The sequence below is a fragment of the Camelina sativa genome, chromosome 12 (assembly GCF_000633955.1).
Source record: "Camelina sativa cultivar DH55 chromosome 12, Cs, whole genome shotgun sequence".
Classification (NCBI taxonomy): Eukaryota; Viridiplantae; Streptophyta; class Magnoliopsida; order Brassicales; family Brassicaceae; genus Camelina; species Camelina sativa.
This window is the reverse complement of record NC_025696.1, coordinates 13,076,775-13,097,751: the sequence shown is the minus strand read 5'-3', so window position 1 is coordinate 13,097,751 and position 20,977 is coordinate 13,076,775. Positions and strand designations below refer to the sequence as shown.

Below are 20,977 nucleotides of genomic sequence, written 5' to 3'. Positions count from 1 at the left end.
GTGGTTGTTTGATTGGTTGGTTTAACTCATACCACAAGTAACTTAACTATCTCACTATTGTATTTTTCTAATGTACAATGAAAATATTTCTTATCAATATAAATATGTTTTTCAATTTGGACGACGACATTCAATTGCATTATTTCTAATGTACAATGAAAATATTTCTTATCAATATAAATTTGTATTTATATTGTATTTTTCTAATGTATTTTTCACAAATACGTTTTTCAATTTGGACGACGACATTCAATTGCATTATTCATCACAAATGCATAGTTGTAATCTTTAAATTAAGACTTCAAACATGTACAATAACATAAGTTCATATGAAGATTATGTATTTGAATTTCTAAGGACATGCAGAGTTACGACCAGGACCACCATAGTAAAAGAAAACTCCCCATGACTTACTATAACCAGTCTTGAGATTGTAACAAGTAGGTCGACTCACTATTGTTTGAACTTTGACCGGGTCTCTTATACCATTAAACATATCAATTATCTTGACGGTCTTAAAATGACCTGCTTTTCCAAAACCTTCACTTGGAAAGTGTCCACTTCCCATTTGGGTGGCAGTGTGTTGTTCATTTTCCTTCTTGTTCACTACTTCACCTCCCCACTCTATGAGGTTCGCCGAATCTTCTAGCATTGGGAATAGTTCATTTGGCCAATATCCTATCAAGTCTTTCTCGTTCAACTGCAACCACCAATTTCCAGTCTTTGGATCCTAATAAAAATATAACAAAATTCTGATTTATTTTGGAGATTTTACCAACTGATTCATAATTAACAAAAAAAAAATGATAATTACTATATGAAATAGTGGTTCAATGCAATGTAAAAATGGACATGATGCGGAACTATTGCACTTGTGAAAGAATTCATGTAAAAAGTAAGAATTGTGATCATAACTCGTAAGTATTTGTTGAATATTATAAAAAGACTTAAAAATGTGTAGATATAAGAGTTCATTCTTGTTAATGAACTAAACCAACCTTCCATATTTGTACGGTTAGTATATATTGAGGGCCATTATAGGTGGAGATGGGTTTTACCAAAGCACCAAGGGAGATTCTTTTGTTGATTTGAACAAAGCCTGAGCAGAGGAGATTGTAGCACCCTTTTTCTTGGTAACCATCGTTCTGTTTATTTATCATTAAATAAAAATCAGGTAGCCAGTTTTTATAAAAGCCTAAAATTAGATGATATAAAACTTTGAACAGTATAATATAAATGAAGAAGCAAATATAAATATTAGTTAGGTCGTGGAAATCTTACTGTCCAGTAAATAAAAATCCGGGGATTGGCATCACCATATAGAACCGGATAGACCTGCGAGGTGAACATTATATTATTCAAAACGGAAATCAAATAGGAAATATATTAAAATAGGAAAAGAGAGTAACTGAATTGTATTACATGCGAACCAACTTCTAGAGTATTCAAACCAGGACCAAATTTGCCTCCTAAGACCCATATTTGTGATATACTGACTTCTCCTACACTTTCAATATACGGTTTCCATACGTTTATTTGTGCTTTAGCTCCGCGAAAGGCATCATTATTAACATATGTGATCGCATACTACCAGAATAGAACACACATATATATAGTTAGTTAACATTAAGTTTTTTAATGTGGCAAAATACATGTGGATGATCTGGGTGTGCATATATACCTCATGGACGTTATCATCTTTGATAGCAGTCGGGTGATCGTATAATCGATGACGCTGAGAGATGTTCGAGCAACAATCTTTTTTCCCGTAAGTTTGAATGTAATCTACTCTTAAAAGATCTTCTTTTGTTATTCTTTTGATGGGAATAGTTTTTTCCGGACAATCTCCAGACAAGTGCCAAGGCTGAGCTATATCTTCGGGCTGTTCTTCATGGTTGTTTGGTGTTGATGCATCATCGTCTTCAGTGAAAACGTCGTGTGGATAGGAACTAGGTTTCATCTATATACAAAAATTTTACCATAAGAATAAATGTTAGCAGTTATAGTAAGCCCTGTAACGTTACTTAGGAGAACGACTGACAACGTGACACTGACAAGGAACTTTTTCAATATATAGAACCTGAATCGTATGGTTTTTGAGCATTGGATGATCAAAAGCTGGTTGCTTTGTAATATATATGCAATCTATTATTTCTCCACTTGAACTCTGACAAATACAAATAATATTGCAAAATAAATATAAAGGTTAGTAGTTAATATTAAAACGCATGTGACATGTTAATATTTGACTTTCTTTATACCTCGATGGATTTAAGAGCCTGCTTATTGAGTTGCTTAAGCCTGAGTTCAATCTCTTGCTTTCGTTGGCCTGAATGGTTTAGGTTTTCAGCCATTGGTTCCACTACATGTGTTACCATCACCATCAACACAATCAGAAGAGATTTGACCAACCATTTATTCCCTAAGGAGCAGACTGCCATAACTAAATTAGAGAAAATATATTTTTTGGTCAAATAGTTTACAGAAAAAAATAGGACTTTTTAAAGAAGATATATAGTGGTGCTTAGGCTCGTTTTATAGAAAATACATTTGGTGTATTTTAATTTTGTAATTTAGTTAATACTTACACAAGTCAATGCTTTTAGGATGCATATAATAAAACTGCCATAAGGAACAGACTGCCATAACTAAATTAGAGAAAATATATTTTTTGGTCAAATAGTTTACAGAAAAAAATAGGACTTTTTAAAGAAGATATATAGTGGTGATTAGGCTCGTTTTATAGAAATTACATTTGGTGTATTTTAATTTGGTAATTTAGTTAATACTTACACAAGTCAATGCTTTTAGGATGCATAAAATAAAACTGACATAAGGAACAGACTGCCATAACTAAATTAGAAAATATATTTTTTGGTCAAATAGTTTACAGAAAAAAATAGGACTTTTTAAAGAAGATATATAGTGGTGCTTAGGCTCGTTTTGTTGGCATCATTCATCAGTTTCTTAAGACCAATATTTCTATAAATTTCCTCAAAGGGGGAACAAAGAGGAACATAAGTTACAAGTGAAAATGGAAATCAACTTGTTATTGTTATCTAAACCCTGACATGAAAATATTGCCCAAGAATATGTGTTCTTCGGAAAAAGGGTCTCCTGCTATTTGTAGGTTTAATTATCAAAGGTACAATTACTTTAATCACACAGAAATATTCTTGAAATTCATATATTTTGCTGTCACAAAAAAAGATACCATCTTCTATAGTGTTTGTTTCAACTATAGAAACAATTATATGTTGTTAAGTATGGAAAAAGTTCACCTACAAAGTCGCCAGATTTGGAGTCCCTTCTTTTTTTTCTACTAATTACGCTAATTATTTGTTTTTGAAAATAATCTTAATGATTTTTTTGTGTCAAGCTAATCTAGTGGAAAAATTAAGGGGAATTGCATTCTCTAACCCAAAAAAAATCCTACTATATTAATTGGGAAGTACAAATATAAAATTAACATTAAAATGTGTAAACAAATATATTCAATTGCCATTAAAAATTTTTAATTAAGATTAAATAATTAATTAAATAAATATTTCTAATTAAAAAACGAAAATAGGGAAAACATCAAATAAAATAAATTGTAGAAAAGTAAAAAAATCTGTTAGAATTAAAACTAATTTGTACTTTAAAAAACTAACAAATAATTTTTTTTTACATGTTAGTTATATCTTTTTACTTACTTCACAACTATAGCAAATATTTCACAAATGTTTAAATAATTTTATTTATTGCAAATATTTTATTGACAGGTTTTCAATAAACATTTTTAAAATACAAAAATTATAATATAAGCAACAAATTTTTACTCACAAACTATTATAAATAACATAATAACAAAATAAATTATTACAAAGTATTATCAAAAAAAAGTTCAGCCCGCCTTTTCGGCGGAAATGTACCTAATTATAATTAACTGAATAACTATATTAACCATGAAAAGATGTATTAGTGCATATTTTAGATAATAATTACAACATTAACCCTCTATTATTATCCTCTACCATCACCTCTTGCCACCATCTCTGGCTACCACCGCCGGCCACCACTTCCGACCACACCTCCGGCCACCTTCCGGCCATCACCACCGGCCACACCTCCGGCCACACCTCCGGCCACCTTCCGGCTATCTGATAAGATGCAGGGACTGAATTGTAAAAGAGATAGTCACACGTGTGAGGAGGGCTGAATCTTTTGGGATCATGTGCAACAAAGTTCACACGTGAGAGATGAGGCAAGTTGCTTAGGAGGCTAAGAAGAACCTAGAAGGTGATTAAGCTATATAAATAAAGAGGGGAAGCATCAGAAGGGGGGATGATGAATGTGTGAGGGGTTAGCCGACATGAGGCTGCTTGGGAAGAGAGGAACCCGAGGGATGTGAGCGAGGGTTGCCGATCTTATCTTTCACTTTGTTCTTCATTTCTATCTTGTAATCTGAGAGTTATTGAACCTTGTGAGTTTGTATTTACATGTTAATGGAGATTTAATGGAGTTTCCCTAAGGTTAAGCTTTTATTCATTGAGTTTACTAGTTAGAAGCTTAACACTATCACCGCCGGCCACCTTCCGGCCACCACCTCTGGCCAGCCTCCACCACCACTTCCACCAAAGTATCAACACTTCAATTGGTAATTTTCATTACCCCTTGTGTCATTCACTTAATATTTTGAATTAGTATGCTATATCCTTAAATATATTTTCAATTTTGGCTACCTACCTAATTCACCCAAAAATTAATGCGTAAAATAATTGTCTTCAATTGAAGTTGAAGATATACACTTCCATCTACCAAAACAGACGAAAGTTACCTATTCTTCATTGCAACTTAACTACTTAAGGTGAACAAGAGAGAGAGAGTAACCACTAGATATCAAATCCAAATGCAAGAAAGACAATGAATCTTTGACCTTTTCCTTTGATCATCATCAGAGAGTTTCAAACAAGGTTTTAGAGATCATTCAACTTGCTTTGACCTGCAGTTTCTGAAAATCCAATGGCCTTCTCGCTTCTCGCTTGAGGTTTACATCTCCAAGCTCTTCGTGAACATCATCGTCGTGGAGCCCATCCTGTCATCTCCAAACCCACAGGCTTTGAAGAATGGCCTGACAAACATGTTAATTTTTATCAGTAGATATATACATAAAGGATTCTGCATCCACCTAATCTCATACTAATACCAATTCCACCCATATTCAAGTTATCATCAGCAAGATACCATTACCATATCCTTCGATCCTAAACATAGCGTGAAAGAATACAATAAAAAAACAAACTCACAAGTTGCTAAGGATGAGGATTAGTTGTCTCAGAGGTAATGATGGTAGGTACCTTTCATCCTCGAAGCAGAGAGCTGCTATGTCGTAGATGTCTCTGCTTGTGAGATGCCTATTGAAAACAGTTTTTTGATGAATGAGGTAATTTGCTAGTTCAGGAACTAACCTTTAAGAAAAAGTCAAGGGGAGTTTTGAGTAAAGCAAAATCATAGTGGAAAATACCATCACACCTGACAATTCTGTTAACTATCAGTCTACCAATTCCCATCCGTTGAAGTGAAGGTAAAACCTGGAAAACACTGAAACCAAATTACACATCTTAGCACCAAAGAGAAGGTATTACAGCTCGAGTAGGCCATCTACAGATTAAAAAAATACCATTAGATCATGGATAGAAGCAGTCAAGCCATGATCAGAATAAGCACGACCGAATCCAACAAGCTGTCCAGTAGAAGGAGTGAGAGGTATCGCATTCTGCAACAAGTCTCCCAGGGAACTCTCATCCTTATTCTGTCTCCTAAACTCTGAAGGATACAAAGAAGAAGACAAACTTCCTTCCTCAGAGTACAAAACCGCATCATGAAGATCCGCGTGACGAGGTTTGCAAAACACAGAGACAACAACATCACTACGGGAGATAGCTGTACGCAGCTTTTTCATGTCAACAATCTTCTCGACGTTGCTGCTGCCATTCTCGGACAAACGGTTGCAAGAGTGGTTACAAAGTGAATACAGATTCCTCAATTCCTCTATATTTATGTCTTTCTTCAACGTAGAGAGATAAACAGGTATGGATCGAGGCAATGCCGATGCAGCATCATCAGAGTTTCTTCTTCTTGCCCACCTCAGTTCCATAGATACAAGAGGAGAACTACCAACACAACCCGCTAAACCCATTTCTTTTAAGCAATCTTGATCACACACAGTAATGCACCATCTAATCAATCAAAACAGGACATGAAAAATCAAAATTCTCACAAGTACCAAACCTTACTTAACCTATCAAAGAGTTAATTCTTGAAGAAACTAGAGACTAAATAAAATCCACATTCCACTTACGTATTATTAGCTTAGGAATTACACAAAGTTTCAATTTTTATGGTTTCCAATGAGAGAACGATAGCAAGAAACGAGCTCAATCAACATTACAAGACTCAAACTTTACTGTGAAATCTAACTACCAGAAGCTTAAATCTCTAAGATTTATCAGATATATTCACAAAAATCAATTTAAAAAAATTCAAAACCTAGGGAACAGTTCTGTCAATCCAAGCAAATCAGCAAATTTTTTCTTCCAATTTCGTATTTTTCCATCTGCGTAGGTGAAGTCGTGAGGAAGAAGAACCTTAAGAACAAGATAACCAGAAATGAAAATGTGTGGCTTAAGATTTTTCCCGGTTATTGAAAAAAGAATCCGGTTAGGCTAAATTAACCGGAGGAAGAGGTAAGAGAACCGCGAGTATAGAAAAGCGAGTACGACGCCGACGACTCCGACTCTTCTGCCCTAAAGATCAAAAGTTCCGCGGAGATGAAAATAGAATCTGTACTCGCCTCCGGTCATCACTCTCCCCTGTCTTCTTCTTCTTCATCATCATCATTTAATCATATCTATCTTTATTATTTCTCTCCCTAATTATATCATCATCTTTGCACTTTAATGAACTTGTTTCTTGTTTACTCTGGCTTTAGATCTTCATTTTGAGTTGCTTAAATTACTGTTTCAGGGTTTTGTTAAGTAGAACATGAGTTTCATTCTATGGTGTCTTATACTCTGTTATAACTATTTGGGTCCGATGATTCGAGCTGAATTTTAAGATAATGGGTTTTGTATGGTTGACTTTTCTTTGTTACGATGATTCATTTCCATTTCTGAAAGATGTTTTTTCTTAACATTTTGAGGTTTTTGTCTGATACTAAGTTTCAATTGCTCCATTGTAGATAGTAAAGTTTATGTTTTTCTCATTAAAGTTTGCAACTTGGAAGCTGACCATGATTGTTTCAACAGGTATGATTTGATCAAAATAGCTTTTGGCTTTGAGGGGTGAAGCCGTGAAGGGGTTGAGCTAATTGAGGATTGGTTTTGAAATGCTATCGGGAGAGTGTAGTAATGTGCAGTTTGATGTTCAAAGGACTAACTTAGAGATCAATGAAGGGAGAGAATTTGAATCTAAAGAGGAAGCGTTTGAGTTCTACAAAGAATATGCTAACTCTGTTGGGTTTACTACCATTATAAAAGCTAGTCGTCGTTCAAGAATGACCGGGAAGTTTATCGATGCCAAGTTTGTTTGTACGCGATATGGGAGCAAGAAGACTGATGTAGATAATGGTTTAGGTATTGATGGGTTTAACATTCCTCAAGCAAGAAAACGAGGTAGAATCAACCGTTCATCGTCCAAAACTGATTGTAAAGCGTGTTTGCATGTTAAGAGAAGGCAAGATGGGAGGTGGGTTATTCGTAGTTTGGTAACAGAACATAACCATGAAGTCTTCACTGGTCAAGCCAAGTCCTTGAGAGAGTTGGGTGGGCGTAAAAAGCTTGAGAAACAAAACGGTGCTATTGTGAAAGAGGTGAAAGTCAGAAAGATTTTAGCTTTAGAGGATGGTGATGTGGAAAGACTTTTAAACTTCTTTACAGATATGCAAGTTGAGAACCCTTTCTTCTTTTATTCCATTGATCTCAGTGAGGAGCAGAGTCTAAGAAACATTTTTTGGGTTGATGCAAAAGGGAGATTGGATTACACTTGTTTCTGTGATGTTGTATCCATCGACACTACATTCATCAAGAACGAGTATAAGTTGCCTCTTATGGCTTTTACTGGCGTGAACCACCATGGACAGTTCCTGTTGCTTGGTTGTGGATTATTATTAACAGACGAGTCTAAATCTGGATTTGTTTGGGCCTTCCGGGCATGGTTAAAAGCGATGCATGGATGCCAACCTAGAGTTATACTTACCAAACACGACCAAACGCTCAAAGAAGCTGTTTCAGAGGTGTTTCCATCTTCTAGACATTGTTTTTATATGTGGGATACTCTTGGTCAGATGCCAGAAAAGATTGGTCATGTTATGAGACAAGAGAAAAGCTTTATGGATGAGATAAATGATGCTATTTACGGTTCTTGGAAGAACGATGAATTTGAAAAAAATTGGTGGGAGGTAGTTGATAGGTTTCATATGAGAGACAACGCCTGGCTTCAGTCCTTGTATGAAGATAGGGAACATTGGGTTCCTGTGTATATGAAAGATGTATCTCTAGCGGGAATGTGTACAGCTCAAAGATCGGATAGCGTGAACTCTGTTTTTGATAAATACATTCAAAGGAAAACTACATTGAAATCATTTCTTGATCATTACAAGACGATGATACAAGAGAGGTACGAAGAGGAAGAGAAAGCGGAGATTGAAACATTGTATAAACAACCCGGACTTAAGTCTCCTTCACCATTTGGGAAGCAAATGGCTGAGGTATACACACGTGAGATGTTCAAGAAGTTTCAGGTGGAGGTGTTGGGAGGAGTTGCATGTCATCCGAAGAAAGAAAGCGAAGAAGATGAGGTTACCAAAAGGACTTTCAGGGTTCAAGATTATGAACAGAACCGTGCTTTCGTTGTGGGGTGGGACTCTGAATCATCTAAAGTTGTCTGTTCTTGTCGATTGTTTGAGTTCAAAGGTTTTCTTTGTAGGCACGCGATGATTGTTCTGCAGATGTCTGGAGAACTTAGTATTCCTTCTCAGTATGTGTTGAAGCGTTGGACAAAGGATGCTAAAAGCAGAATAAACATGGAACTTGATCAGATAGATGTAGAATCAACCAAGGCTCAACGGTACATGGATCTTTGTCTCCGTTCTTTGAAATTGAGTGAGGAAGCATCTTTATCTGAAGAGAGCTACAACGCCGTGATTAATGTGCTGAATGAAGCTTTAAGAAAGTGTGAGAACAAGAGTAACTTGATCCAAAATGTGGAAGAGTCAGAATCGGTTATAGCTCAAGATCTTCCAATACATGAAGAACAGAACAACACATATGAGATGAACAAAAACGATAATGTAGCTGACACAGGACAGGTTTGGTTTCCTTCTCAGATGGTTTCATGGACTATTAGTCTCCTGATCTTTCCCTTCAGGTCAGTATTTAGTCTAACCTGGCTTTCTCTTTGTCAAGGAACATTCATTGCAAGAAGTCTGGAAAGTAACTGCTTTGCAAGAACAAAGAAACAGATACTCAATTCTCGATGACTACCTCAGTGCTCAACATATGTCACATGAAATGGTATACTAGAATAGTCTTTTACAATGTAAAAAGGTTCAATTTCCAAACTTAGTTTCTCTGTGTGATCCACAGGGACAAATCAACCCGATGGCCTCAAATCACAATGGATATTGTACTGTCCATCCAAACATACACTCGCTCGTAAGTGTGTTACCAAGTTTTGGAAATAGAGTTCTCCGAGATATATTGCTGATTCTTAATGTTAATCTCCCATTGCAGGGGCAATCCATAACTCACCAAAGGCTTTATGGAACTGTAAGTTGTTCTCTGAATCAAGTCAACATGACCCTTGTTTTGATCTCATATATGAATTTGAGCAGGTTTGATTATAGTTTATATTTAAAAATTATGGCAGGAACAATTAAGTTTCAGACCAGAAGCGATTTATGAAAGACTCCAAGACATGGTAAAAGACTTGAACTACAACTTTTAAAGCTAACTCAAAATTTCAGGTGTTTCTCTATTTACAAAGGAATCAAAAGAGTTTGTGTTTTATTCATGAATGTTAGGGACAATCAGACGTTAGACATCATCCACAGCAACATTGCAATGCTTCAAAACATCAACAATCCAACAGGAATTTCACTCACTGATGATCAGTCAGTCACTAGCTCTTCCGTTTTCAAGCCATTTAATTTTTTAATTTTACTTTCGATGATAGAAATGAATATATGTATGTATATACAGTATAGACAAATGTTGCAGACTTGCAGCTTAGTCTCCTGTAGATTAGGTTTATTATATTTATCTCACCTCATTTTGCTTCCCAAGTTACCAAAATAAAATTGATGATATTTTTTTACCCAAGAATGTTGTTTTTATCGTTAGAGTTACAATATATTATTTTCCTTATTTTTGTGAAACCCTAGAAAATAAATATAAGCATCGTCGGCTAATTATTTTGATCTCCCCCATCTCTAATAGATTCAATATTCATCATCACTGACGCAACAACAATCACATTTTCTTTTCCTTTTTTTTTTGGAATTTATAGCTTCTCTCTCTAAAAAATATATCATGAGTAAACCGAGATGGTTTCAAGTATTAACAGAGGAAAACTTAGATGGATACTGCGAAAATCATGGCAATTTCCGAAAAAACATCTTCCGGTTCGAGTCATGCGACGTTGTGTGCCTCGACGGCATAGATCCGTACCATATTCAACCTCATGTTCAAGTATGTTCTTCGTGTCTATAAACCCTAATCACATTGTATGTTCGTTCGTAATTATAAAATCTTCATCTTGAATTACTTAATGCAGGTGGTGACCTTTTTTGATGTTAACGGTCTTTACACTGAAGAAATCTCTAATATCTTTGATTGTTCCCAAATTCAAGTAACAGAACATATACAATTACCTCCATCTATTAATTTTTCTACAATTCTAAGGACTTTTCTTGAACACTTAATTTGTTTTTTTAATAAGAATAATGGTTTCGTTGGAGAGAAAGGGCTGATAGCGTTGAGGCCATGGCGGGGATGTGTACGATCTAAAGAAGGTTGTACTAAACATGTCCGTGGCACTTCCAAGTTCTGCTCTTTCACATGCAAGGTCCTCTGTTTGTTCATATATCTTTCTCAAAGGTCACGAAAAAAAAACAAGAGTGAATGAATTTTTTATCTAAAGACTGGTGTTATTTAGCAGGTGGAACATGTTTTGGAGCATGAAGGTGATTTGTCTAGCATCACTAGAAATTGTTCGGTGGATGATTCAAGATCAAAAATATCCGAACATGTTGGTGATCTATCGATCCATCCATGTGGTGATCCAGAGAAAATCTTTCCACTCAAGAAGAGGTCTCGAAGACGAATAGAGTTTTATGACAGTGACGAATTCGAAGAAACCTTTGCATACAGGTATAAAAAAGGATTTTTCTCTCTTTCTTGTGTTACTAGTTTTAGAGATATGTCTTGGTTCTATACATTGTTCACAACATTTTCTTTTTTGGATAATATATCTTAGCTTGAGATCAGGAGATTGTTTACTAGTCTTTGGCTTGAAATAATACATGTTGAGAACCCTCGGCATCCACAACTGATAATAACTGTAGCCATGGTTGCTATCTAAGCAGGAAACAAATTTCAAGCCTAACAAGTGCGCTCACTCGCTCAATGCAATGTCTGAGACATGCCAAGTGAAATGAGACACTATAGGTTTGAATTTTAATTAGTTTGTTTTGTTAGGGGGACTATAGGCTTTTTTTGTAAATATGTGCTTGTGGCAATATAATGAAATAACTAGTAAACTAAGCAACAAAGTAATAGAGAATAAGAAATGAACACATAACATAATAAGCTTAATGATGGCAAATGCGATTTAGGATAGGTCTTGAGAGCTACGTTGATGGATGCTTGATGATGCGTGCGTGTTTTCTACTTAAATTGATCATTTTAATGACTTTTTTATTTACATCTCTTTAGACCTCGAAGGAGAGCCTGATCGAGACCAGTCTTAGGATCTGGTGATGACTAGGATGCGCAAAGATGAAGTTAAAATGCTGGTTATAGAAGAATGTTTTGGGATCCTTTTCGGTTTTAATACTTTCTTTGGCTCTTTTGTTTGAGCGGTAGCCTACGGATGATGTAATTTCGTTTCAGTTGTAGACAACTGAAAAATTGTTGCTTAGATTTAAAAAATTTAGAATTTTCTTTTACATGATTGAGTATTTCGCATGACAATTCCTTAACATGATTGACATTAACGATCATTCCCGGCATTTGAATTTGTGCATGGTTGTTTGTACCGGGGATTGCACAACACTAAGTAAATAAAGATTTTTAGGGAAAGAGTGAAGCTGGTTCTTTTATTAACGATAAAATCGTGAGGTCGTCACTAACAAGAATCAAGATTGAGCTCGTCAGTTCACAGGAGAACTAACAAGCCAATAATGACGAGCTCAGAAGCTAGAAGGAATTATACAGAAGACAATAACGGTTTTCACGCAAAGTATTGCTCTCTGTCTCTTGTCCTCGGGTGAGGATGGTGATCCTAATAAGTGATGCTTCCTTTTATAGGCGACTGTTGACCGAGGGTTTTCTAGGGTTTCCATCGTGAATTCCCGAGAGTGCCCCTTTACGAATTATTAATGACTTGCATCCAATTTCGTCGGGCCGAAATCTTAATTAGCTTGTTTTGTTGGGCCGAGTGGCATATTGGGCGTAGCCCATGTCCAACAATAGTCCCCCCCTTAGTCCGGAGAGCGTCAGTTTTTCTGCGATCAGCGGGCGTGCTTGAATTCTGTTAATATGCCTGCTCGGCACAGATCGTCTCGGGTTGCTTGTGAGATTGCTGATGATCGGTGATCGGCGAGACTCCACAGTTGGAGATCGGCACGGCGCTGATGATGTGGAATCGGACAGGGGTCACCGTGATAACTTGACTTTGAGCGGGTTCGATCGATCTTGCTGGGCGTCATCGAGGATCGCCGCACGAGAGAGTGATCTAGGTGAGATCGACAGATTTAATGATTCCAGGGGGATCGAAGATCGGCCGATTGAGATAGGTTTTGAGAGAAACCGAGATGAGTTGAGCGGCGGTAATGAGTTGAGCAGTAGTAATGAGCTCGGCGGTGAGCTCGGCGAGATGAGCGGAGGTAATGAGCTCGGCGGTGAGCTTGGAGAGATGAGCGAAGGTAATGAGCTCGGCGGTGAGCTCGGCGGTGAGCTCGGCAAGATGAGCGGAGGTAATGAGCTCGGCGGTGAGCTCGGCGAGAGTGAGATTTAGGTCTCGGCGAGATGAGTGAAGGTAATGAGCTCGGCGGTGAGCTCGGCGAGAGTGATATTTAGGTCAGCGAGATTGAGAATGAGGTCGCCACCAAGATTGAGGTCGGCGAGCGAGAAAGTGAGATTGAGGTCGCCACCGAGAGTGAGATTGAGGTCGCCACCGAGAGTGAGATTGAGGTCGGCGAGATTGAGATTGAGATCGGCGAGATTGAGATTGAGGTCAGCGAGTGAGTTTTGAGATTGCCACCGAGAGTGAGTTTGAGATCGCCACCGAGAGTAAGATTGAGGTCGGCGAGATTGAGATTGAGGTCGGCAAGTAAGTTTGAGGTTGCCACCAAGAGTGAGTTTGAGGTTGGCGAATGAGATCGGCGGATGAGATCGGCATATGAGATCGTCGGATGAGATCGGCGAATTGAGTTCGGATCTCACGCGATCGAGAATGATTCCGAGGTTGGTTCTACGTGCAAGGAAGGAGATCGGCAAGAAAATGTTGATCTTGCGAGTGAGGAGAGATCAGCGAACGAAGATCGGCAATTGTGCGCTAGATAGAAATTGTCAGATCGACGAGATGAGATTGGTGTTCATGTTGTGCGCTTGCGTCCCACGTCTTCTCATGGGAGCGACAAGGAGAGATTTGATCGTCAACTTGAGGATGGCACTTAAGAGAGCGCGGGAGAAGGTTGTGAGATCAGCGCCAAGCTGGAGAGTGGAGATCGACATCAAACTTGAGAATGCAGGTCGGCACCAGGTAGAAGAGTGAATGTCGCCATCGAAATTTGAGGTCTCCACCGAGAATGAGTGGAGGTCTCCACCGAGAATAAGAGAGTAGGTCTCCACTGAAGACAAGAGTAGAGTCGCCACCATGAATGGAAATGTAAAATGAGATGGAAGGAAAGCGCAAGAGCGACGAACGTGAGTGCGACGAGCGTGAGGGTGGCGAGCGCAAGAGCATGAGTGAGCAGCGAGCGTCGAGCGTGAGGGCGCTGAGCATCGAGTGTTAAGAGCGCAGAGCGTGAGAGCGTCGAGCGTGAGAGCGGCGAGCGTGAGGGCGTCTAACGTGAGAGCGGCGAGCATGAAGGCAGCAAGCTTGAGTGCGGCAAGCGTGAGGTAGGCGAGCGCGAGGGCGTTGAGCGCAAGGTCTTCAAACTTTAGGGCGTTTAGGGCGAGAGCATTCGTTGAGCGCGAGAGTATTGAGCATGAGAGAGTCGTCGAGCGTGAGCGTTGAGAGAAGGCATTGAACGCAAGGGTGTTGATTGCAAGGGCGTCAAACGCGAGGGCGTTGAGCGAGAGAGCGTCATCGAGCATGAGAGCGTCGTCGAGCGTGAGCGTTGAGCGAAGGTGTTGAACGCAAGGGAGTTGAGTGCGAGAGCATCGAACGCGAGGGCGTTGAGCGAGAGAGAGTCTTCGAGCGTGAGAGCGTCAGCAAGCATGAAGGCATCAAACGTGAGGGCGTTGAACGAGAGCGCGTCGTCGAGTGTTAGAGCATCGTCGAGCATGATAGCGTCGTCGAGCATGAGGGCGTCAAACGCGAGTGCGTTGAGCGAGAGCGTTGAGCGCGATGACGTTGCCGTGAGGGAGCGAGCTTATGTTTCATATGCAACTCGGTTTTATGATCTACCAAAGTAAAGTGGTAGGCGAGACAGACTCGCCGTACCTTTAGGTGCGGCTTTTCTGTCCGGCTTATCCTGTGGGTGTTTGGGGTTGGCAAGAACTTGCAAGCCGGAGCTTGGCTTATTAGTTCAGACGCCCTTAAGCTAGTGCGAGACTTGCTCGGCTTTTTGCTTGGTTTCGAGATGTATTCTACGGGGCGAGACGTCTCTCGGCTTACCCTGTTACGTGTTTCGAATACCAAGTTTTAGGTTGGTAGTTGAGATGAGCTCGTCATACCTTTTAGGTGCGGCCCTGGTGTCCGGCTTACCCTGTGGGTGCCACGAGGTCGGCAAGAGTGTGCAAGTAAGAACTTGGCTTATTCAAACTTGACCGCCTGCTAGCTGAATGCGAGACTGGGCTCGGCTTTTTTTTGTGCGGATTATTTCACCGCTGCATCCATGTGGAACGCGTTTTAAATCGTACACCTGGCCAGGGTGACGATGTAGAAGCTGGACACTCGTTAAGACGGACTCGTTCGAGAGAGCTTATTTGACTAAGTGTACTCTTGCGAGTGTAACTTTTTTGTTGTTGCAAATATCTTATTTTGAAGAATAGATGAGCTCGGTATGTCGAGCGTTCTTTTTTTTTTTTTTTTTTTTTTTTTTTTTTTTTTAGCTAATGATATTATGATGTTTAACTCACCGTTGATCTTTGATGCTGAGCTGCGAGTTGGTCGTCGATTTCGAGGTGAACCCGACTCCTACGTGGGTTGTTTGTCGTTGGATTGATGATCGGCTTGCAGGTAGCAGAGACAAGTTTCGAAATTTAGCGCCAGTGACGAGTTCGATAGTAGAGACGAGCTTGGTAGGTCGATAACATAGATAAGTTTGAAAGGTCAATTGTTTGCCAGGTCGCCAAGTATGAATGTTAGGAAGATCAGAGCTACTGAAGTCGTTTCTCGCGATATTGGAGATATCACAGGGTAGCATAGTGGTTTGGGCGAGGTCGCCGTTGAGAAGGATCAAGAAATGATGGGTTTGCACGCAACTGGTAGTGTCGCCGCTATTGAAAGAGACTTGTTGAGAGGTCGGCAAGCTGGGTTTAGTTGCCGCGAGCTTGGCTAGACTTCCCGCGAAGTCGTCCATGCTGGTGTTAGACGAGCTGGAGGGCGGCGTGACCGAGACTTCGCAGATTTGGGTCCTGTTAATCTACGTGAAGGCGGCGAGGGGGAGGGAGGCGCTAACAAGGGTGTCGCCATCACATGTAGTCGGATCGGAGGCGATGCACATATGGTCGGTAAATCATTTGTTGAGGTCGGCGAATCGCCTATTCTCGATCGATACATGTCCGGTACATGGTTGTGTGGCGATGACAAAAATGCAGATCAGCTGGTGATTGAGGTCGACACCTCTAGGGTTGGAGGGCGGTGCGAGTTGGAGTCTCGCGCGATCATGATTGAGATCGGTCCTTTCAGCAAGGAGGGGGGATTGACTGGTGAAGGTCAGCGTTTGTGCGTCAGAGTTGGCAAAATCGGAACTATGGGTGAGGGGGTCGGCCAATGGAGGTTGGCGGGACGTTGTACGGTGCCCTAGATGTCGTCCTTGTGTGGGCGGCATATCTCCAATCTATGTCGGCACTTGTTTAACCATTTGGGTGAACTCCGAGGTCAGCTCATAATTGGAGGTGGCGAGGTTGGCTATATATTGGAGGTATATTGGGCGATATGAACGAGAGAGGTCAGAGGTTCGACCCCTCTCTTTATTCCTTTTACTTTTGTGTTTGTGCTTCTCTCTTTTTTTTTGTTTAGTCTCCAAAGAACAAAATCTAGCCGTCGCTCCTTGCTTCTTTGCCGATAGACGGTCGGTAGGAGATTCCGTTGACCGTCAATCGAGATGACCTGATGGTGGTCAGCGGTCGTCCTGGTTCAGGCCGCGTGCGCATAGACTTTGAGGTCGGCATCATAAGAAACAAATTCGAGGTCGGCATAGGGCGACGAGGGCGGAGAGAACTCTACAGCGGGGGTCAGCGCGGCCTGCACGCGGATCTTCCTTGGAACGAGATCGAGAGATTGAGGTTGGCGAGGATGGCCAATGAGATGGAAGAGATTGAGGTTTCCTTCCATCTCATTTTCCACCCTCACGCTCGTCGCACTCATTTTCCACTTCACGCTCGTCGCCATCATGAGGTCGGCGCCAATTTCGGCTCAGGCGGTGACCGCTCTCGAGGTTGGTCTCGAGGTTCGATGGGTGGAGATGGCTCATAGGAGCGAGAGTAGAGATCGGTATAATGAGTGTGATTCTCGCTTTGTTGAGAGCGAGATAAAGGTCGGCTTTGGGACCAGGAGGTGAGATAGGCAAAGGGATGGTGAGGTCGAGAGTGAAAGCATGAACGCTGGTTTTGGTCATCGCGAGATCGGCACCTCTTGTGAGATTGGTATCTCTTGCGAGGCCGCCCGTGGTGATGCTTTGATTTCTCGGAGGTTGCCTCTTCGTATGAGATTGGAATTTCTCATCTTGATGAGCGGCGTGATGGTTTGAGTTGGAGTGGATTCGATCGAGAGCGATTCAGATCAGGTCAGTAGATCTGATGCTTTTCGTATTGGACCTAGTCTCGGAGGTTGTAGAGCGGCCAGATCTGCTGAGATTGGCATTGTGACCGAGAGGAGAGATCCGGGTGAGAACGGTGGTTTTAGAGTTTAACCATGAGATCGTTAGTGGCGACGCGTGGCAATTTGGAGGTCGGCACCTTGGTCCCGNCGGTGAGAACGACGGTTTTAGAGTTTAACCGTGAGATCGGTAGTGGCGACGCGTGGCAATTTGGAGGTCGGCACCTTGGTCCCGAGGTCGTCCCTCGTGAGGTTAGCATTATAGGTTAGGAGAATGACGACGATTTCGATAAGGAAGCACTGGTTTTGAGCGGGTTTGCGCTGCGTTGGCAAGCTCAGCAGTTATCAAAGTTCTCAGCTGGCTGGAGGTCGGCGAGATTGAGAGAGATCAGCGGAGGGATGCCCACGAGGTCCGCGCTGGCTGCCTTGAGTTCGGCGCTGACTGCCTCGAGGTCAGCACTTCCCACGAGATCGACGCTGATTCTGGTGGAGATGTTAATCTCATGATGGGAGGTCGGCACGATCGCGAGTCTCTAGGCCGCATTGCTGATTCTTATGAGATCGGTACGTTTGAGGAGAATTGTCGGATGTCTCCTGTTATGAGCGGGACGGAGCTCGGCGGCTCCCTGCTGAGAGCGCCCGGATCTGATGGGAATAACCTCAAAGTGCGGCGTGACGATCTTGAGAAAGGACCTCGTCATATGCGCAATGCCGGACTCGAGGTAGGAGGTCGCGAGGTTGGTTCAAGCGGAAGAGAGGAGCTTGCTGATCGCCAATTTGAGATCGATTTTTCGGATATGGGTGGAGTGTGCTCTCAACTCTGGGATCAGCATTGTAGCGAGGTTGAACGATGTGACCGGATTCAGATTCGAGTGTGGTTCAGCGAATGAGGATGCGGGTCGGCGAGCTGGAATTGATGCGAACAGGAATTTGCGTGATGGGACTGAGATCGGCGAAGACGCAATCGAGGTCGGCGGGCAGCTCGGCCGAGAGTTTGCCGATTCTGATGATAGCGATGCCGACCTCATGATGGGAGGACGCAGCGAGGCACGACATGGGAGAGCAGCCGAGATCGGCGTTGGATGGCGGCGTGATCTCTTTGTTTCTGAGGGCGGCGCCATTGAGGAGGATAACATCAAGGTCGGCGAAGAGATGACCGAAGGCGTGTTTATTATGGAATTGAGAGAGACCGCAAACGAGAGAGGTCGACAAGATGGAGATGAGGTTGGTGGTCGGCCATGTAGTGCTCCGGGGGTCGGCTCGTTTTCTACCAGGTGGAGTGACCGAGAATCTGCCGATCTGGATCCGGCTAGCTTTGAGACCGATCGAGGGGATGTGGAGCTGAGCGTTGATGTCGAGTTTGGTTGTCGCGAACTTGGCGACACCTCTCATGAGGTCGGAACTTCTCACGGTGATGCTTTCGACGGTATCAATAGATATTTGGGAAGAGTGGAGATTTTGGTTTCACCATCGAGGGTTTGACCGACGATCGTGATTTTGACGACATTCTTGAGGTTGGTGAAAAGTGGTGGTAAGCTTTTTATGTTGTAGTGAGTGTGTCAAGTCGCTCGGTTGTTCGCCTGTCCTGGCTAACGAGTATGTCCATGATAGTCTCGTTATGGATCGTCGAGGTTGTTTCTGTGTCCAGCAAGCAAGGGAGCTGGGAGGGCGGCACCATCAGTGAAAACTAGAGCCACGGTTTGGAGATGTTGGGCATGTGTGGCAACAAGAGGTTCTGATGGCGTATCGGGCGCTGGTGTAGAGGTTGTGCTCGGCAGGGAGCCTTCGGTTGTGCTCGGCAGGGAGCTCGGCAGGGGGACAATTCGTGTTCTCGTTCGCCCCCATCGCTGCTCCGTTGCTTCGTTGAGGTCTTCGCTGGGGTTCTTCATGAGTCTTGAAACTTCGAGGAAGTGAGGACCGTCGGTCTTGATTCGTCAAAAGAAGCGCTCTACTCTCGCCCACGGTGGGCGCCAATTGTTTGTACCGGGGATTGCACAACACTAAGTAAATAAAGATTTTTGGGGAAAGAGTGAAGCTGGTTCTTTTATTAACGATAAAATCGTGAGGTCGTCACTAACAAGAATCAAGATTGAGCTCGTCAGTTCACAGGAGAACTAACAAGCCAATAATGACGAGCTCAAAAGCTAGAAGGAATTATACAGAAGACAATAACGGTTTTCACGCAAAGTATTGCTCTCTGTCTCTTGTCCTCGGGTGAGGATGGTGATCCTAATAAGTGATGCTTCCTTTTATAGGCGACTGTTGACCGAGGGTTTTCTAGGGTTTCCATCGTGAATTCCCGAGAGTGCCCCTTTACGAATTATTAATGACTTGCATCCAATTTCGTCGGGCCGAAATCTTAATTAGTTTGTTTTGTTGGGCCGAGTGGCATATTGGGCGTAGCCCATGTCCAACAATGGTTTACTCTAAATGTTATTAAACGTTATTAATTTTAAATGTTAAAAAAGAAAAAAGAATTCATAGATTCAATAAAGAAGTATCTTAAATAATCGTACGTATATAAGGTAATCGTAATATTTTAACTGTCCAAGAACAAATATGAAAAGTTGTAGAAAAATTTAATTAAACAAGTTTGAGTATATATATGTATTTTTAATAGGTTTCTCTATAGTCAACTAACAAGTTTGAATTCAAATGAAGGATCTTAGAGGTGTAACACCGGAAACCACAAGTATAAGTCACATGTAAACGACTTGATCATAGTTCGTTGAACATTGGCAAGAACTGAGATTTGAGCTTTCTGGTGTAATACGTATTACAAATTAGCTAAAATTCAAATTATAACCTAGTCAATCATTCTAAATTGTTTACATCTATATTTAAAATGTTCTGGTTTTCTCAGAATTGAAGTAAATGAAAAATGAATTACTGGTCGTTCAAGATAAAAATATGAACATTTGATATGTCATATGTGTAAGTTGTTTTCTGAATCAGTCTGACATAGAGATGTCAAACGGGCCGGCCCGCGTCCATCTGGGCCGTCCGCGGCGGGTAGTTTCAATTTTTTGGACCGCGACGGGCTGGCTCACTAAGCCTGCGGACATAAAAGATATGTCCAAGCCCGCCCCGCTAAGCCCAGCGGGTTAACGGGCCAGCCCGCGGACCTAAATAATATATTATCAAAATAAAATAAAATTAATAAATTATAATTTAAAAAATAATTTTAAATAAAATTAATGTTTATATTGATTATTTATAGATGTTTTAATTTTTATATTAAATTTATTTGTATTGTCACATAATTTTAAAATACATATGTTTAAAATAATATAAAAATAGTTATATATCTATATTAAACATTTTTATTTAATAACTGAAGACCGCGGGCCGACCCGCCAACCCTCGAACATAACCCGCTATAACCCGCAATCCGCTTGGGCTAGGCCCGTAAGACCCACTTTTTAATGGATTTAATATTTAGTGTCTATGCCCGCCCCGCAAAAGTACTATTTGGGCTAGGCCCGCAGACTCTGACATATCAAAT

At 41.1% G+C, this 20,977-nt stretch overlaps 4 protein-coding genes across 7 annotated transcripts; 2 read left to right on the top strand and 2 right to left on the bottom strand.

Annotated features, from left to right (window-relative positions):
* Positions 316-2,463, bottom strand: LOC104731544. Its single transcript, XM_010450969.1, has 7 exons — positions 2,262-2,463; positions 2,081-2,167; positions 1,682-1,960; positions 1,423-1,587; positions 1,282-1,335; positions 999-1,145; positions 316-730 (listed from the first exon to the last, which is right to left on the bottom strand). Exons 1-7 carry the CDS (start codon positions 2,439-2,441, stop codon positions 353-355), a joined length of 1,290 nt encoding a protein of 429 aa, XP_010449271.1. The 5' UTR covers positions 2,442-2,463; the 3' UTR covers positions 316-352.
* LOC104731542 (protein FAR1-RELATED SEQUENCE 1) lies at positions 4,005-10,356 on the top strand. Of its 2 annotated transcripts, XM_010450967.2 has the most exons (8): positions 4,005-4,639; positions 6,607-6,840; positions 7,290-9,349; positions 9,447-9,554; positions 9,627-9,695; positions 9,774-9,809; positions 9,910-9,960; positions 10,064-10,356. In XM_010450967.2, exons 3-8 carry the CDS (start codon positions 7,370-7,372, stop codon positions 10,145-10,147), a joined length of 2,328 nt encoding a protein of 775 aa, XP_010449269.1. In that variant the 5' UTR covers positions 4,005-4,639; positions 6,607-6,840; positions 7,290-7,369; the 3' UTR covers positions 10,148-10,356. The 2 variants fall into 2 exon arrangements, with proteins under 2 accessions (XP_010449269.1, XP_010449270.1); XM_010450968.2 differs by lacking the exon at positions 6,607-6,840.
* Positions 4,798-6,618, bottom strand: LOC104731541 (uncharacterized N-acetyltransferase ycf52-like). 3 transcript variants are annotated; one of them, XM_019233755.1, is made up of 4 exons: positions 5,663-6,618; positions 5,515-5,573; positions 5,289-5,396; positions 4,798-5,113 (listed from the first exon to the last, which is right to left on the bottom strand). In XM_019233755.1, exons 1-4 carry the CDS (start codon positions 6,179-6,181, stop codon positions 5,032-5,034), a joined length of 768 nt encoding a protein of 255 aa, XP_019089300.1. In that variant the 5' UTR covers positions 6,182-6,618; the 3' UTR covers positions 4,798-5,031. The 3 variants fall into 3 exon arrangements, 2 of the variants coding, with proteins under 2 accessions (XP_019089300.1, XP_010449268.1); XM_010450966.2 differs by having other exon boundaries at positions 5,340-5,396; positions 5,663-6,611; XR_002034495.1 differs by having other exon boundaries at positions 5,078-5,113; positions 5,340-5,396; positions 5,515-5,583; positions 5,663-6,206.
* Positions 10,572-13,278, top strand: LOC104731540. The gene is made up of 6 exons (XM_019233545.1): positions 10,572-10,730; positions 10,816-10,890; positions 10,981-11,106; positions 11,200-11,449; positions 12,818-13,123; positions 13,187-13,278. Exons 1-6 carry the CDS (start codon positions 10,572-10,574, stop codon positions 13,276-13,278), a joined length of 1,008 nt encoding a protein of 335 aa, XP_019089090.1.